At 38.2% G+C, this 19378-nt stretch overlaps 1 protein-coding gene across 7 annotated transcripts in view; it reads right to left on the bottom strand.

The window, feature by feature from the left end:
• Positions 1-19378, bottom strand: part of HEPACAM2 (HEPACAM family member 2) — a gene marked incomplete at its 5' end in the record, with an annotated part of 66997 nt that overhangs the window by 45095 nt on the left and 2524 nt on the right. For 4 of the 7 annotated variants that reach the window (XR_013829708.1, XM_079931343.1, XM_079931347.1 and 1 more), the window contains 2 exons: positions 2030-2314; positions 7001-7394. Coding sequence is in view for 6 of the 7 variants with exons in the window: in XM_079931343.1 (XP_079787469.1) it covers positions 2030-2314; positions 7001-7394 (679 nt within the window). Of the gene's footprint in view, positions 1-2029; positions 2315-7000; positions 7395-14341; positions 14593-19378 lie in introns of those variants that run through there. The other 3 variants (XM_079931344.1, XM_079931345.1, XM_079931346.1) reach the window with 2 other exon arrangements.

Here is a 19378-nt window from a genome sequence, read left to right as displayed (position 1 = left end):
CCAACAGTTATATAGTATTTACTATGGGCCAATCACTGTTCTAAGCAATTTACGTAAAGTAACAGATTTAATCCAAACAATAACTCTGTGAAGTAGGTACTATCATTATCATCATTATATGGTTGAAGAAACTGAGGCACAAGAGAGGTAAGGCAGTAGGAGCAGGATTTCTGGCTCCAGAGTTCTGGAGCTATACTCCTTTGTATACATTCCTATGGTATCTAAGACATTCTCATACATTTCACTGTCACATTTTCTTACTTCTGCTAAAATATAGGATAGCTTCCAGTTTTAAGATTCAATGGTTCTATTTTTATCTTAATTTTGCTTAATTAAACAAATGTTATTGTATAACTGTGTCATACCACTGTACTCCACTTCCCAGAAGTTGCTTTTCCTGCCACAATTCTGTGGCTCGGTTTTATTGTTAAGCTTTATCTAGTTGAAAAAACCTACATATGCTTTTTTCCAAAGAGTTAATAACACACTTCCTCAAGAAGACTATCAATTTTCTATTGAAGAAAATAGAATACAGATGTATCAATAATACAAACAGTTTCCATTTACTGAATGCTTGCTTGGTGTCATCTACTGACTATTCTTCAGAGAGGATTGATTTCATTTAATGTGGTGAGGTAGTTTTAACCATCTCCATTTTACAGATGAGGCTCAGAAAAGTCAAGGGATTTCTTAAAGTCACATAGGTAGTGACAGAACCCATTTCCCACGTAGGTCTACCTCCTAAGCACCTAAACACTAGGTTTTAGGGCCTTTCTGAGCATTATGCAGATATATTTGATGAGTGAGTAGATACATTTACAAGGCTTAATTTTACCCTTGTGATTCATCCAGCTGAAACCTCCACCCTCATGCCACATAGTGAGAAGTTTTCCTTTGCCATGCCTTATTTATTTTGTTATATTGCTGTTGTGGCCACGCACTAAGCTATAATGGTAACTGATCAGATGACTTCCCAATGTGATAAGCCATTGGTTCAACTAGGGGAGATTTTGCACACGCCAGTCCCTCTCCCCCACACTCAGGGGACATATGGCAACGTCCAGAGACATTTTTAGTTGTCACAACTTGAGGGGAGGGTGCTACTGGTATGTAGTGGGTAGGGGCCATGGATGCTATTAAACATCCTATAATGCATAGGACAACCCCCCAAAACAAAGAGTTGTCCAGCCAAAATGTCATTAGTGTGGAGGTTGAGAAACCTTGTGAGAAGCTGAAATTAGAATGCAATGTTAAACATACTGGAGGTGGTGCTATGGAGCAGAGGGGATGGGGAAAAATAAGACAATTAAGAGAGAGAAATCTTGCTTGGGTTGATGATGATAATATGACATGAACTGAAAAGTTTGGTGAACTTAACTTGTACATGAGATTAAACAAAAATAACGATAGCAACTACATCAACAGAAAAAAGAACCAGAGAGAATTGAAAGCCAAAATAATTACGATTCCCTGGGAAGCTGAATAGCTTACTGCAGAATAATTATGCTTTCTCTGTGATCCTCTCTGCACCCTGCCTCTAGAAGTGGAGCTGAGAAAATGGGCAGAGAGAACAGCCACGCCTTGGGCCGCATTTCCCATGCATAACCCGGGAACATTCTTTCTCCCTGTAGTCAGCTCCAGAGCACATCCCTCTCCCATTTTATGATGAACAGCTCTTCCTCCACGGGGGTGAATAAATCAGTGTCTTCTGCATGGTTCTGGGTTTGAAATTGAGGTTCCTACTTTCCACTAGAATTAAGGTCACACATGCACTGAGTCAGAGAATGTATCCAAAAAGGCCCCTGGCCAATATCTCAACTTGATTTTCAAGAAACAGGGTTGTACAAGTAACTATATTTCATGACAAGACAGTACCTAGGAAGTATAATTGCACCTAGTACTACATTACAATGATGGTGAAAACCAAATGACATCTGGTGTCAACATCTGGTGATGTTCTCTGTGACTCCTCTCATGAAAACTTCCCAGAAGAAAACTCATGTGTATGTATATATTTTAAAAAACTTACAGTATATGGTAGGCATAATGATGGCACTTTCCATCTCACTGATAGGGTTCTTCACCAGACAACTGTAATTCCCAATGTCTTCTTTGGTCACTGGAACAATATGAAGGCTGTTGTTTTGGAGAGAAAAGGAGTTGGTGGAGCTGGTGTGGACAGGCCTCCCATTTTTTAGCCACTGGTAAACCAGCCGGGTGCCCCCTTCCACGAGGCATGTCAGGGTCATGTTCCCCACATACTCCACAGCCCCAGAGGAAGGCTGAGTCTGCACCACTGGTTTCGTGACAGGATCTGCAACATCAGAACAGATAGAAATGATTTTTGCCACCGCAGAATTATAATAAAAGTCTATGAGGTCTTTCAAATATTAAATCCTAGGAAAATGATTCCAACGTTTTGCACTTTATAAATGTAGACAGTTCAGGAAGTAATTAAAGAAGAAAATAAAAAAGTCATGGCAAACACAAAATGATAAAATATAAAAATATCATTTATAGCAGAAATAACTGAGTCTAGAAGTTACTCTTCAAGGATTTTCTAATGGAAACCTTTACTTTATAGATAATGCAGTTAGTGGTAGAGAATATCGGCTTCCTATTTCCTGTTCATTGTGCTTTCCCCCGACACCATAAGGGTGTACTCTCACAAGCAAAGTTTACGTAGTTATTCCCCTCTCTTGATTTGTCCTAATATCCCAAGAGCAGCTGGCAGGGATACATGTGGTGAGCGCAAATTCCTACCCACCATCTGCAAAACACAAAGCTCAGATATATTATACTTTGGGGGGATTGAGAGAAAGTTTTAAAGAATCACATTTGCACCATTTACTTTTCCTTCTATGTAAGTGAACTAATTACATGTTTTAATTACTGTGCATTTATATTGCAACGTTATGTTAGTCACTGAACCATGTTAGTCACTGTACCATGTTAGTCACTTTAACGAACGAAAGCCTAAAATAATCTCCTTCTATGCATGATTACAGGACACACAGAGAATGAGATGATATATAAGTTACAGAAAATTGGCTCCAATGTTTAGCTTTCAATTTCCTATCAAACTTTTAATTGGGGTTGAGATAAACCCACGTACATATGGTCACCTTATCTTTGATAAAGGAGGTAAGAATATACAACGGAGAAAAGACAGACTCTTCAATAAGTGGTGCTGGGAAAACTAGACAGCTACATGTAAAAGAATGAAATTAGAACGCTCCCTAACACCATACACAAAAGTAAACTCAAAATGGATTAAAGACCTAAATGTAAGGCCAGACACTATAAAACTCTTAGAGGAAAACATAGGCAGAATACTCCATGACATAAATCCAGCAAGATCCTTTTTGACCCGCTTCCTAGAGAAAGGGAAATAAAAACAAAAATAAACAAATGGGACCTAATGAAACTTAAAAGCTTTTGCAAAGCAAAGGAAACCATAAACAAGAAGAAAAGACAACCCTTAGAATGGGAGAAAATATTTGCAAATGAAGCAACTGACAAAGGATTCATCTCTAAAATATACAAGCAGCTCATGCAGCTCAATATCAAAAAAACAAACAACCCAATCCAAAAATGGGCAGAAGACCTAAATAGACATTTCTCCAAAGAAGATATACAGATTGCCAACAAACACATGAAAGGATGCTCGACATCACTAATCATTATAGAAATGCAAGTCAAAACTACAATGAGGTATCACCTCACACGGGTCAGAATGGCCATCATTAAAAAATCTACAAACAATAAATGCTGGAGAGGGTATGGAGAAAAAGGAACCCTCTTGCACCGTTTGTGGGAATGTAAATTGATACAGCCACTATGGAGAACAGCATGGAGGTTCCTCAAAAAACTAAAAATAGAACTACCATACGACCCAGCAATCCCACTACTGGGCATATACCCTGAGAAAACCATAATTCAAAAAGTGACATGTACCACAATGTTCACTGCAGCTCTATTTACAATACCAGGACATGGAAGCAACCCAAGTATCCATTGACAGATGAATGTATAAAGAAGATGTGGCACATATATACAATGGAATATTACTCGGCCATAAAAAGAAACGAAACTGAGTTATTTGTAGCTAGGTGGATGGACCTAGAGACTGTCATACAGAGTGAAGTAAGTCAGAAAGAGAAAAACAAATACTGTATGCTAACACATATATATGGAATCTAAAAAAAAAAAAAATGGTTCTGAAGAACCTAGGGGCAGGACAGGAATAAAGACGCAGACATAGAGAATGGACTTGAGGACATGGGGAGGGGGAAGGGTAAGCTGGGATGAAGTGAGAGAGTAGCATGGACGTATATACACTACCAAATGTAAAATAGATAGCTAGTGGGAAGGAGCCGCATAGCACAGGGAGATCAGGTCGGTGCTTTTCGTCCACCTAGAGGGGTGGGATAGGGAGGCGGGAGGGAGACTCGAGAGGGAAGAGATATGGGGATGTATGTATATGTTAGCTGATTCACTTTGTTATAAAGCAGAAACTAACACACCATTGTAAAGCAATTATACTCCAATAAAGATGTTAAAAAAAAACAACAATAGCTTTTAATTGGGGTTGATGCATCTTCTCAGGTAAATTTGTCATGACTCAGGTTCACATTTTTTTTACACTGGAAAATGTGCATTAGAGCACAAACAGATCCAATCCTTCTGCCCAGAGAAGACAGGAAAAAATGAAAGATAAGGAGAAAAGAGGTTGAAAGGTAACTTGCAGGGGTGCTGAGTAGTTCTGAAGGCTCCAGCCTTTCTCAAGATGGGTGCAATCAAGTGGTCCGCTCAATTTAACCCTTTATATTCCCTGGCAAGAACAAAGGGTTTGGAATAGCTTTTGTTTACATTATTATGATTTAAAAAGAAAAATGAATTGGTACATTTTATTATGTAGAAAAAGCTTATATTTCAAATGTGCCCACGCATGGAAATACATGTGGTATGGAATAAGTCAAATAGATGATGCTGAAGGTCTCATATGGGAGAGCCAGTTATTAGAATTGACGTTGGTACTGTGATCACACACTTGCATTTAACAGTGTATCTCAGATATGGAAGTTTCCTAAGAAGATTTTTTACACAGGCCCTAAACCCCTATCAAGACCTTTTTGTTGCAGGGGGAAGGCACAATATAGGAGTAGGTTAATAAGAAGTACAAACTACTATGTATAAAATAAATAAGTTACAAGGGTATATTTACAGCACAGGGAACAGATTCAATATTTTATAATAACTGTAAATGGAGTATAATCTATAAAATTTTTGAATCACTGTATTGTATACCTGTAATTAATATAATATTGTAAATCAACTATACCTCAATAAAAAATTTTTTAGAAAGAACTTTTGGCTGCATGTCCATAAACAGATCCAACTGTACTACATATTAACAAGTAATGGATGTTCTATTAAAAGTTTGGAAGGAGAGACGAGATACTACCCAGGAGAATTTCATGAAAATATGAAAATGTCCTCCTTTCCTCTCCCCAAAGTTGTTCTCTAGGCATCTGCTGCCACATCCTGTGTCTTTGTTCCCCTGCAAGCTCTCCAGTTTCCACTCATTTACTGTGCACATATTTACTGAGTGTCTACAAATGGCCTGCATCGGGGTTTAGGCAGTGAGGAAAAAGCAGCAAATACAAAGCCTGCTCCCACGGACCTTGTATTCTAGGCAAGGAAGAGAAACAATAAAAAAATAAAAATATACAATACATCCAGTGTTAGGAATGGAATAAATCAGAACTCAAGATAAAGAGTAACTCTCTCTCTCTCTCTGTATACTTTACATAAGGTGGTCAGGAAAGCCTTTACAGATAAAGTGACACTTTGGCTGAGACCGAAAGGAAATAGGGGATAGTGCCATTACCTAGGAGAAGAGCAACCTAGGTAGAGTGAACAGTCAAGTACAAAGGCCCTGAGGTGTGAGTGTGTTTGGCCTGTTCTAGGAAGAGCGAGGAGGCCAGTGTGGTCAGAACAGAGTGAGTGAGGGGAAGAGAGGTGGGAAGGGGTCAGAGAGGTACTGGGTATGTTGGGGGGGTCACACTGGGCCTTGTGGGACATCGCTAGCACTTTGGCTTTGATTGTGAGTAAGACAGGAAGCTATGGGAGGATTCTGAGCTGCAGAAGGCAGGGGTAGAAACGGGGATAGTGGACCAGGCTGTTAGGACAGTTCAGGCCAGAGCTGATGGTGGGGTCGAGCGGGTCGGTAGTGGGTGTGGTGAGAAGTGACTCACTTCTGTCCATATCTTGAAGGTAAAGATGCCAGGATTAACTTGTGGACTGGATGTGGGGTGTGAGAGAAAGAGGGAGTCAAGGGTGATGGCAAGGTTTTGTCCTAAGCAACTGATGGAATGAAGTTGCTATTTGCTAAAACAGAGGAATATTGTTAAATAGACAGGTTTAGGGGGGAAAAATCAGAAGCTGGGCTTTGGGTGTAGTATATTTAAGGTATGCTGCTTACATACCTCAATAAGGAAAATAAATGTCTGAAAGTTGGCTGAACCCCACTCTCCCTCAGAGGACATACCTAGCAAATTCTATTGTTGCTTAAGTATGGTCACTGAGCAAGTTTCATCCTCCCCAGTGTACCAAAATAAAAAAAAAATTCTTTATGTGACAAAAATGGGGCGCTTCCCAGGGTACATTCTGTTAATGAGAAATAAAATTTTCTCTGCCTCATTGTATCAGCAACTTTATACTTGATAGTTTCCAGGCAAACAAATAATATGTTTTCCTTACTGCTTGATTACCTTTAGCTGGGCACTGCGCATATACTTTACATGCATGTCTTATTTAATTCTCAGAAAGCCTCATGAGGTGGATAATGTCATTCATGCCATGAGACACTGAGGCTCTGAGGGTTAATTTGCCCAAAGTTGCAGAGCCAGGACCTAAAGCCCAGGTAGTCTAATCTCCTGAGCCATTGCTAACTGCTGTGCTACTCAGCTGCCCATGTCACTTATAGCGGACTTACCATCAACGGTAACTTGAATCTTCTGACTAGCTGACACAGTTCCATTTCCCTGAATGTTGACCTTCACGATGTAATTGCCTTCATCAGTGAACTGCAATGGGTTGATGAGCAGGGAGGCATTGGGTGGCATCATGGTGAATTTGTGTTGGTATTCCAAGTCGGGAACCACAGACTTATTCACAGAGCCCAGTAAGTATTTGGGCATCGTGTGGGGTCTCTCAAACAGCCATATGATCTGGATGTCTGAAGCCGGAGTGTGGAATCCATAGTGTACGGGGAGGTAGAGAGCCTGACCCCTGATGCCATGGACTGTGTGTGATGGCACGGCCACCTTCAGCCCGGAACAAGCACCTGCTATGAAGGAAAGGAAAGTTGTAAAGACCCTGAACCACATTTCACAATCTAAAGGGGAAATACAGAGAGAACCTGATCGGGCGATAATCCTTTTCAAAGAAGAGAGGCTTCTAGGTACTGACTCTTCTAGTACCGGTTACCTGTAGAGGTAAATATTTGTCTCTGAAACCTGCATTTTAAAAACTCCCCACAAAGACTGTTGATTGCATGACCTCTTTAAAGGCAAGATGAAAAGGAAAAGCAGAAGTTATTATCTCTAACTGTTGAAGAATAATGGGAAAAGGAGAACTGGGAAAGATTATTAGTTCTAAAGTCCAATGAAACCTTTTAAAAAATTTGAAATTGTGACTGATTAATGTCTGAGTCATATCATATCCTAATCAAACTATGTGGTTGAGGGGCTACTTCCTCCTGAGAATCTTCCTCCACAGTCTTCTGAAATGGCTTAACAGTCCATAATTGGAAGTTTTTCCTTTTAGCTGAAGCCTTGCCAAATGCAAATATCCTAAGGAGAATGGCATTAAACTATGACCAGTTGTGATTGGTTATTCCTGCTCAGAAGCAGGGATCTGGTTGGTGTGTTTGAGCCACAGCAAGAGGCAGGAGCAGGTGGAGAAGAGTGGAGTGTAGTGAGACAGGAGGCCAGCAAGGTGGCTGGGCCAGACCAGGGAGTGCCTTAGGGTCATGGCAAACACTCTGGCAATTTTACTTTGAGTGAGATGGGAACACAGCTGGATTTCTGTGAGCAAGACGGATAGAGGTCTTTCTTCTTATTTTTTTAGGTGTGCTCTAGCTGCCGTGAGAACTGACTGAAATAGGGGAAAGAGCAGGAGCAGGGTGACCACTTAGGAGATGACTGCAGTAAAGTAGGCAAGAGATGACTGTGCTGTAGATAAGGGTGCTAGTAAAAGATATTGTGAGAAAAGCCCGGTGGTGCTAACAGGATTTGATGACACATTGCGGGTGGGATACAAGAAACAAAGATGAGCCAAGAATGATTCTGAGGTTGTTGACCTGATCAACTGGAAGAAAGGAGTCGTCATTTATTAATGGGCAACTAATCAATTAATCATGGGGAATACTGTGGGAGACATTTTTGTGGAAAGATTGGGAGTCAGCTTTGGACATGTTCATTTTAGATGCCCATCAGAAATCTAAGAGGCAAGGTTTCTTCGTAGTTTCTGGCACCTGGAGATTTCCCCTTCTTTACCTTCAGCTATATATTGTTTTATTTTATCTAGCATATATATATATATATTTACAATTGAGAAGAGAGTTCTCCTTAGCTCAGGTTACCATGTAGCTACCATTTTCTACCATTTTGATTAGAATACTAATCAAAAGCTCTTTGCTTCAAAATCCTCATTTTAAAGGGGAGCAATACGGTACCTACATCATATGAACAGTGGAGGAGAAAATGAGAGGAATTTAAATGTGAAGTCTTTTGAACAGTGATGGAAAAAAGAAAGAACGGAAAGGAAATTGGAGACAGTTGGCATAGACAACACTTCTGGGGAATTTTGCTGAGAAAAGGAGCAGAAAAAGTATTTTTTAAAATTTCTTTTTTTTTCTTTGGATAGATGCTGAACAGCATGTTTGGAGCTATTGGAATGATCACTAGAAAGAGAAGTCTTGATGAAGCAGAAAACAGATGGGTGAGGGTGGAAAAGAATCCTAGGTGAGGAGGGATGAAAATTTGGGCACAAATAGAGATATCTTACAATTTCAATTTTGTCATATACAAAATGTTTATCTTCTTTGATTGCTTCTCCCTTTTCATCTCTACTAGGAAGGGGATCTTTAAGATTTATCTGAATCATGTTGTGAAAGGTCATCAATATTAGGAAGGGAATGGTAGAAAGGTCTGTTTGTACAACGATTTATTTGGAGAAACTGAAATATGTAGGTCTGCTCCTATGAGGAATAAATTCTACTAACAGTAAATTCCTCTCTTTCTTTCCCAGGGTGGAGGTTAGAGCAAAGATTTCCATGGTTTTCGTTTTTGGGTAGCTGTTGGTAAACAGGGAGACCCTGGGGCCAGCAGGGAACTCAGAGCAAGGAACTGAAGAGGAAAAAGGACAAAGAGGAAGATAAGAGGAGGTTAAAGGGAGAAGGGGTGCCTAGATGCTCAACTGAAACTGACCATACAGACTAAAAATTAGGTGACTCTATGGGAAAAATAAATATGTGTCTTACAGTCTCCTTGGGCTCTGTGTGTATTTGTGATTGACATGTAGTTTTTTTTTCTGATAATGGGCTGTACCTGTACATTCATTGTAGTGATTTGGTCCATAACAAAGGAGTTACAAAGGTATGAGGATTTGCTTCTGTTTTCTTTTCTGGCAAGTGCAAGAATGTTAAATTTGTAGTTCTTCTTAATTTGAATCATTAGAAAAAGAAGGAGCTTGTTGCTGGGAATTATAAAGAGGAGATAAAGTGTACTGCAGAAAAGGCAAGGAAATCATAAGAGAGCTAAAGGGAGATGAGAGAGTAAATCTAGGACTTAAAACTAGTGATGTCTGAGATATGTGAAGCAGAGACTGAGAGAAGGGAGTGAAGCTCTTGAAGTCATAGACATAGAAAGACATTGGGCATTGGATGGCGGACCTGTACAGGAAAAGATTCCTCTTAGTACATGTGTTATCTGCATGAAACAACAGGCATTTTCATGCCTTTCATTGTAATTGGTGATAGGAAGTGCCTAACAAGTTCCTGGTAAGCAGAACTAGTTTTTTAGCACCCATTATTACTAACTTAAGATATGTAAAATGCACTTTTCACTGTATTTATTGTGTTGCTATTTCCTTTTTTACTTCAGTGAATACAAAAATATTCCTGAGGGTTTCACGGTTCATTCTTGATCTTGGACTCCCTTGTCCATACAGTCTTAAATTAATCACTTGCAAATTGCCTGGAAATAGGGATTTCAGGAACCTATTTTCTAAACTTGCAGAGAGATTTCTGAATTTCCTACTTTGATAAAGTTAAAAGTACACTGAAATATGAGGTCTTAGTACAGAACACATACCTGGGATAAAATGGTGATTAGTTAACTGACCTTAGATAAGTCATTTTAATTCTCTGGATGGCAGTTTTCTTATGTGTGAAAAAAGGGTAATATTAGATGAGGTCCAAGGCCTCTCTCTACTCTTTATGTTTATGTTCTTGACATCCTAAGGTGCTTTTCTCAGGGTAGCAGCTACTCTACAGTTTAAAGGGGAAGAACTCATATTTTAGTGAGAAAGGGCCCAAAGAATTTTGAAGTATTGAATCTCAGATTTAATATCCACTTATTAAGTTGGATATCTTTTCATAAAGTGGCAGTTCTGTGTTTTTTGCCAAGGTATCAAGGGGGATGGTGGGAATCTACATCATTGCCTTGAGAATGCACTGGAAAAAACGGCATAGCTCCTGATATAAAACTCAGTAGTTGCCTCTGACAGTAAGCAATTTGGTCATTGACTTATTGGTCCACTTAATACATTTCACAGCTCAACCTAGAAAACACTGCTAGACTGAGCTGTAGATAGATGGCCTGAGTGCAATTCTGGCCAATCTGTTCTCGGACTTTGGGGAAATCATTGCAGAAGTCCTTGTTTACTTTTTTTTTTTTCTGAAAAGGGGAAGAACGCTTTTTCTCTACTTTTTGTGTGGTTAGGTTGAAAAAGATTAACTGAGTTTGTAATATTCTGAATATGATTGGGAGGCATTTTCTTACCATGGAGTGCAAGCATGACTAGAATAGAAATGTAGGTGACTTTTGGATCTTGACTCAGAAAGCTGAATCTTAAGTAAGAAAGCTTGATTGGAGAGTCTATGACTGAAGTTATGGGAAGAAATTTTATTTAATAAAATATTAAATATGATACAAATATTGCAGCCCAGGGAAAAACGAAACTACTTTAGCAGAAAATAACATTTTATATGGCACTTACAATAATCATTAAGGGGAGTGACCTAGTTCTTTAGTCTATTTTAGAAACTGCATCATGTAATAATACCTTAAATAATATATTACCATCAATAGTATCTCTGAATATATTCAATGCTTATCATACCAAATGATATGATATCATGTTATTTAATTATTTTTCAAATATGTGTGCTTTTTCAAATATATGTATGACAGTGAGAAGACAGCACAGCTGTTACAATAGCTGTTTGCTTAGATTGCCTACACCATTTTTATCAGATAAATTATAGGTAGCAAGTTATAAGAGTATCAGTGAGGAATGAAATTTTCTTTATACAGTTTCTAATCTCAGCCACTAAAATCTTTTTATTTTGCAGGAAAGACATGAATCTATTGATATGATGCAATCCTTACTTGTAGTGAACTTTGCAGAATAAACAGATAATAGGGTGCTTTTGCTACATTTTAGGATCACATACTCTTTTGCCATTGCTGTATTTCCCCTGACAGGTGTGGAATCCATGCTGGCAAAACAGTAGTTTACGGACTTAAAAAAATTAGCTTCATTTTGAGAAATTTTCAAGTGCTCTTTCCTTGTTGTACGAGAAAACGTAAATGACTGAACTATTGATTTTAGGAAGTCAACCTCTGTAAGAACAAATAAATTTTATGAAAATAAATGATATAAAAATGGATGAAATTTTAATTTTCCCTTAATATTCCAAATATTTGTACTTAAATGAAAATTCAATTTTATTATTAGATTCACTAATACGTACTTTTTGAGTACAAAAAAGGAAACCCTTGACTTTTTGCATATAAGGCACTACACTAATTTGGAGAACATTGATAATGCCATTAAAAATCTGACATACAGGGACTTCCCTGGTGTCACAGTGGTTAAGAATCCGCCTGCCAATGCAGGGGACACAGGTTCGAGCACTGGTCCGGGAAGATCCCACATGCTGCGAAGCAACTAAGCCCGTGCGCCACAGCTACTGAGCCTGCACTCTAGAGCCCACAAGCCACAACTACTGAGCCCGCGTGCCACAACTACTAAAGCCTCTGTGCCTAGAGCCCATGCTCCGCAACAAGAGAAGCCACCACAATGAGAAGCCCGTGCACCACAATGAAGAGTAGCCCCTGCTCGCCACAACTAGAGAAAGCCTGTGCGCAGCAACAAAGACCCAACGCAGCCAAAAAAAGCAAATAAATAAATTTATAAAATTAAAAAAAAAATCTGACATACAAAGTTATAGCAATACTCTCCCCTTCAGAGACTCCCTTAAACTATAAAACTAAGACATTATAAAGGACTGTCCAGCGATAAAGGACACTTTTGACGTCATATTGCAAAATTTATCTATATTCCAGCAACAAAAGACTCCCTAGACCAGTTTCACTGTATTTAATATAAACATCAGACTTCACAAAGTGACCTCTACCGTGGCTCAAAATAGTTGGCATTTACTTCCCCATTGCCATGTATGATATTAGCAAGCACAACACAACTATTATTGACTGAAAATAAACTCTTGTATCTTTGGAGAAAATAGAAATTATGATGTACTTTGAACAGACTTTACGAACTACATTTGGGGCTTCAAATTTCTAAGATTTTTTAAAAGAAAAAACAAACTGATACTCAATATTCCAAAATACAAAAACATTTCCAAATTACCCATGGTCTTTACAACATACTACCAATGGAGAAAAGTAAATTTGTGAAAGAAAGAAAGTCTTAAGGGACAATAACTGCTTTAGCTACTTATGAACATGCTATTTCTCTAAAGTATATTTAATTTTATTTTAGTAGAATTCTTCAAATGAATTGTCTCTAAGTTCTTCTTAAAGCCAATTACAAAAAATTACTTAGGAAATGACAGCAGTCCCATTGTTATAAAATTAAGTGTGGCACTGACACAATGGATACTTTCGAAGCCCAGAAAAATGCACAAAGATAAAAAAGCCGGTTACGGTCATCACTTAATTTTCCTAAAAATTTCAAAACCTAAACAGATATATAGGCTTGAATTTGACAACATAAACACTGGAACAATAATCACAACTATGGGAAACTCAAACATTTAAAAAATTTACAAACTGTATATTTCAAATATGCGGAATATGAACAATATTAGGGATAAATGTAAATAACAATCACATTTACTATGAAAACTATACCATAAGATACCAGTAAGTGCAAAGCTCTAAACTACTGAAGAAGGCTAAAACTTAAGTTGTTTATTTAGCTAATTTGTTCTTAAAATTTAAGGAATAAAGTTTTTTTTTAAAAATTTCTGTCTCTTGGATATAAATAAAACAAGAGACTTTTAAAACTGATAAATAGGAAGAATGGAAAGAAAACACCTGGTGAAAATAATGATGACATAAAAACAGTGGGAATGTTGGAGAAAGACTTTAAACTCTAAGGTTAAAGAGGAGAATGAGGGAGAAATACTAAAGTAGAGAAAAAAAATTTTAATTGAACTAGCCATTGGGTAAAGAGAAAGGCTAAAGGCATTTTGGAGAAATAATACTTTTAAACACATTTCTCCCGATTGTGTATAAAATATTTTGTTAGTTTGGAATCTCACCTTTTTCCACATTTCATAAGATAGGTAAAAAATAGGTAGAGCTAACAGTTTGCCACAATATCTTTAATTAAAACAGCCCAAAACTATGTTCAAAACTTGTTTTAAGTTTCACTGTAAGTGGTCACAAATTCATGATCTACAAGAATATTTGCCAAAGTAGAATGCATTAAAGAGTGTTGAACCTATATATAAACTCTGTAAAAAGAAGAGATTCATTAAGTTTTTAGAATGTCTTAACTTTCTTAATGAGTGCTACTCACAATAACTGTTGTCCTAAGAAAACAATAACCATCTATTTATTGAACCTCACTTCTCCTAAATGATCCTGTTTCTTTGCTGGAACAAAGTGTGTTATTGTTTAAAATTCTAAGCTGTTCTTCAATTATCTGAGTGAATCTACAGCCTAAAGCAAATATTTACCTTATGCCCACAATTTAATAAAAAGGTAGCTAGAACAAACTTCATGCAGTGCCTTACCTAACAGAAGGAGGTATATTTTGCACTGAAAGACCCCAACCGTGCTGCTGAAGGGCTCCATGAAAGCATCCTGTCCCATGCATACAGTGCCCTGTTCCTGGTGGCAACTTGGTTCATGGACCAGCAGCTGCTGGTTTATTTGCCAGGGAAATTAGCAGTGAGGTAACATACCCTAGCCTGCCTCTTGCTTCTGTGATTTGAATACAGAATGAATGTGTATACAAAGGACACAGGGAGTGGGAACACCTGTTATATGCTCTGCAAAAAAACAGGCTTGTGACTTTCAGAACAGCTTCTTAGCGATTATCAGTAATTGTCAGCATATTTCATGAATTATTCTTAGTTATTAATAATCACATGAAGGAAAACATCCTTTTGGGTGACTCTAATGAAACCCAGTATGCTTTCATAATGAGAGCATATTGTGAAATTTCCTGAAAAACAAAAGCGGGTTTCCTATCATGTAAAACGATGCCATTATTTTGAAATTAAAATTTTTTTCAATGAAAATTGCAGTATTTCATGTATCTGCTAAACAGTTATAAATCACCATGAAATCACTAAGTAACATGTAAAAGTTATACCAAAGAAAATAGAGCATCTTAATGTCTTTAAATGTGTATTTTTCTATGTAGTACTTCCTGTTACAAATGTCTGCCATGGTTTTATTGAATCTATGGATTCATGTAATTTTTAAAAGCAAACCACAGGTGTGTTTCCAAGTGACACTGAATCATGGACCGTGTGTAATTATAAATAAAAGCTTAAACCAAAAGATAATATCTGAGGTCACATTTTCACAACTGAAGCACAGAATAAGTGAACCAAGGCCCAGAGACAATCTTGCCTCTTACAGTGGTATCTGGGCTACAGATTTTCTGCCTGGCCTTTTCACTGCCATGGCAGCAGGCAGTCTGCGCACTTCCGCTTAATTTACTAAGTTATAAGTTAACCTCTATTTCATTTAATCTACTGCAAGAAGGTTCTAGTCCAAGCCTTTGCTATATAAAATAAAAATCTGCATCTAATCAAGCAAAATTCCTTGCATAAATCATTTTTTTAAAGTAAAGGCTCACTGAAGAAGTTCAGTGACAATAGGGGAAGGAAGAATATTCCTCAAGTGTAATTAAAGGTAAAAAAAAAAGGAATGATAGTTATTTTGGAGTTCAAGTTTAGAAACACTTTTAGCATTAAAGCTTCCAGAACTGTTTCTACAGGCAAAGAAAATAAGTGACTATTGGAAAACCTGAGGCCTCTTCAGAGGTCACTTTATGACCTCTCCAAGCTTCAGAAAAATGGTAAGAGCTTCTCCCTGGTAATTATTATACCACAACTTTCTCTGTGCTATATCTAAATTTTGCATGTGTAATTTAGAGATAGCAGCATTATTTCAGCACTTATCTCATTAACCTCAATTGATTTTATTGCATGTTTATTTTCCCTCTGGGCTCATTTAATACAAAGACTGGTCTTACTCATGTATGGATCTAGCATAGTGGTTAACTAGTATTTTTGTTAAGTTGTTCCCCCAGAAATAAATCCAAATGTTCCTTGGCCCATGTCCTCTGATTCTCAGTCGATGCTTAAGAAATGCGTATAAATTTTAATATTGGATTGCACAAAATACAATTTGGAAAGTAATATTGAAGTTCTATATGTAGCACATAGACTCCCCCTCACATCTTTTAAATCAATATTAATCTCTAATTGTTTTTTATTAAATAAGCTCTTTCTAGTGCTTTTCAGAAACAGTGCTGGCTCATGATAAAGTGTTTTGGGTCCTAGGCAAAGTGGGAGAAATAAAGATGATGGAGTAAATTTTTCCTAATGTTTTTTTTTTTTTTTTTTTAGCGGTACGCGGGCCTCTCACTGTTGTGGCCTCTCCAGTTGTGGAGCACAGGCTCTGGACGTGCAGGCTCAGCAGCCATGGCTCACGGGCCCAGCCGCTCCGCGGCATGTGGGATCCTCCCGGACCGGGGCATGAACCCATATCCCCTGCATCAGCAGGCGGACTCTCAACCACTGCGCCACCAGGAAAGCCCTTTCCTAATGTTAAATTTACTCAATCTAAAGGACTGATATTTATTCTGAGATTTTTTTCTGTTTTTTTTGTGTTATATTAAAAATCCTTTACTTTATGACATAGCGATAACAGATGTTACATAAATAAATTAAATTCCAAAATGAATTAGGTCATCTTTTCATGTCATGGCACACAGTAAAAAACGACAACGCCTGTCTGGCACATCCTGAGAAAGTGTTGTCACAGAACCATGATAATGCGCCCTCTAGTGGCAGATAGTAGGAATAAAATCTTAGCTGCTGGAGTTATTTCTGAATTCAGGATTTTTACACAGGAAGCCACACAAGATAATGTTAAAATATACCTTCATTTGGTAAAGGAGGCAAGAATATACAATGGATAAAAGACATCCTCTTCAATAAGTGGTGCTGGGAAAACTGGACAGCTACATGTAAAAGAATGAAATTACAACACTCCCTAACACCATACACAAAAATAAACTCAAAATGGATGAAAGACCTAAATGTAAGGCCAGACACTATAAAACTCTTAGAGGAAAACATAGGCAGAACATTCTGTGACATAAATCACAGCAAGATCCTTTTTGATCCACCCCCTAGAGAAATGGAAATAAAAACAAACAAATGGGACCTAATGCAATTTAAAAGCTTTTGCACAGCAAAGGAAACCATAAACAAGACAAAAGGACAACACTCAGAATGGTAGAAAATACTTGCAAATGAAGCAACTGACAAAGGATTAATCTCCAAAATTTACAAGCAGCTCATGCAGCTCAATATCAAAAAAACAAACAACTCAATCCAAAAATGGGCAGAAGACCTAAATAGACATTTCTCCAAAGAAGACATACAGATGGCCAACAAACACATGAAAGAATACTCAACATCATTAATCATTAGAGAAATGCAAATTAAAACTACAATGCGATATCATCTCACACCAGTCAGAATGGCCATCATCAAAAAATCTACAAAAAATAAATGCTGGAGAGGGTGTGGAGAAAAGAGAACCCTCTTGCACTGTTGGTGGGAATGTAATTGATACAGCCACTATGGAGAACAGTATGGAGGTTCCTTAAAAAACTAAAAATAGAACTACCATATGACCCAGCAATCCCACTATGGGGCATATACCCTGAGAAAACTATAATTCAAAAAGTGACATGTACCACAGTGTTCACTGCAGCTCTATTTACAATAGCCAGGACATGGAAGCAACCTAAGTGTCTGTCAACAGATGAATGGATAAAGAAGATGTGGCACATATATACAATGGAATATTACTCAGCCATAAAAAGAAACGAAATTGAGTTATTTGCAGTGAGATGGATGGACATGGAGTCTGTCATACACAGTGAAGTAAGTCAGAAATAGAGAAACAAATACCGTATGCTAACACATATATATGGAATCTAAAAAAGAAAAAAAAAGTCATGAAGAACCTAGGGGCAGGACAGGAATAAAGACGTGAGCTACTAGAGAATGGACTTGAGGACACGGGGAGGGGGAAGGGTAAGCTGGGACAAAGTGAGAGAGTGGCATGGACATATATACACTACCAAACATAAAATAGATAGCTAGTGGGAAGCAGCTGCATAGCACAGGGAGATCAGCTCCGTGATTTGTGACCACCTAGAGGGGTGGGAGAGGGAGGGTGGGAGGGAGGGAGATGCAAGAGGGAAGAGATATGGGGATATAGGTATATGTATAGCTGATTCACTTTGTTATAAAGCAGAAACTAACACACCATTGTAAGCAATTATACTCCAATAAAGATGTTAAAAAATATATAACTTCAATTGCTTTCCATTTTTACATGATTATTAAAGATGGTTTAGTGTTTTATCATTATAAGAAATTTCCCACCATCAACATCTCACATCTCACCTGTAACCTACTGAGGGGCTCTGATTTACCATACAGTTCAGGAGCTTGTTTATTGATCTTATATTTGCATTTAAAGTGGAAAAACTGATTACATTAAGCAATCTATATCCATGGTGACTAAACTGCAAACAATGCCAGAAGCTACTGGGGGTAGTGTGTGTGTGTGTATGGGTTTGGGTGGGGGTGACTGCAAGGCTTTTTTGTCACTTCTCAACTCACACTGTAGTTTACTGTCAAGTTTGTTTAAATTTTAAGTAAGGCTTGTCTTGCTTTATAAAGCAGAGTCTTCCATATGCATTTCAAACATCCACATTCATTATTTACTAGTAGCATATGAGTGCTTTGGAATCGCAGGAAGAACTGGGAATGAGAGGTGGTGACATGCCAATGCCAAGGTCAACATAGGGCAGTGGGGAGTAAGAAGAACTGGGGAAAGAAAGCCCTGTCTTATATTCTAATTCGATAGGTCTTAGGAAAGATTAGAGTTTACAGGGGAGAGCTGGCTGCTAGAGAGGCCATCATAATCGCCTCTGTCTGTGCTAGTGTTCACTCCTACTACAGTGCTGCCTCCCAGAAGCCCTAATCTACTGATACGGCCCCTAAATGACTATACAGCAATGTTTTCCTTCCTGGGCCCTTCTCCAGGTCACTGCTTTACCTTTGGCAAGTGTCCTGTTTTCTACTACTGCTTGCTCAGGAAGTGTAGTTACATCATCCTGGGGAGGCCACATCTTTCTGCGGCTTTGGTATTTATAGGATGACTAGAATTGTATCTGCCTAATCAAACCAGGATCTCAGCTTTTATTTAAGCTTCCAGGGGCTCCTCCTATTTGGGCCATCAGAAATATGTCCTTATCTTACTTTACTGCTAACGCTACTGCCCCGAATCAGATCAACTTACTTAATTCTTAGCCTGGATGTTCCAACCTACAAAAATGGGGCTGGCACCCCTTTACCAAGGGACGGCTGTCCAACAGGTTCTCCTCAAGACTTACTGGCAGGCCATCCACACCCTCCACTAGTTTGCTCTGGCCTACCACTAATGACCCTCAGGCAACTGTGAAAGTTCTAAGTCTCATATATGTATGTTTTTTTTTTGTTTGTTTG

This window comes from Stenella coeruleoalba (genome assembly GCF_951394435.1).
Source record: "Stenella coeruleoalba genome assembly, chromosome: 9".
NCBI lineage: Eukaryota > Metazoa > Chordata > Mammalia > Artiodactyla > Delphinidae > Stenella > Stenella coeruleoalba.
This window is presented reverse-complemented; position numbering and strand designations above follow the sequence as displayed.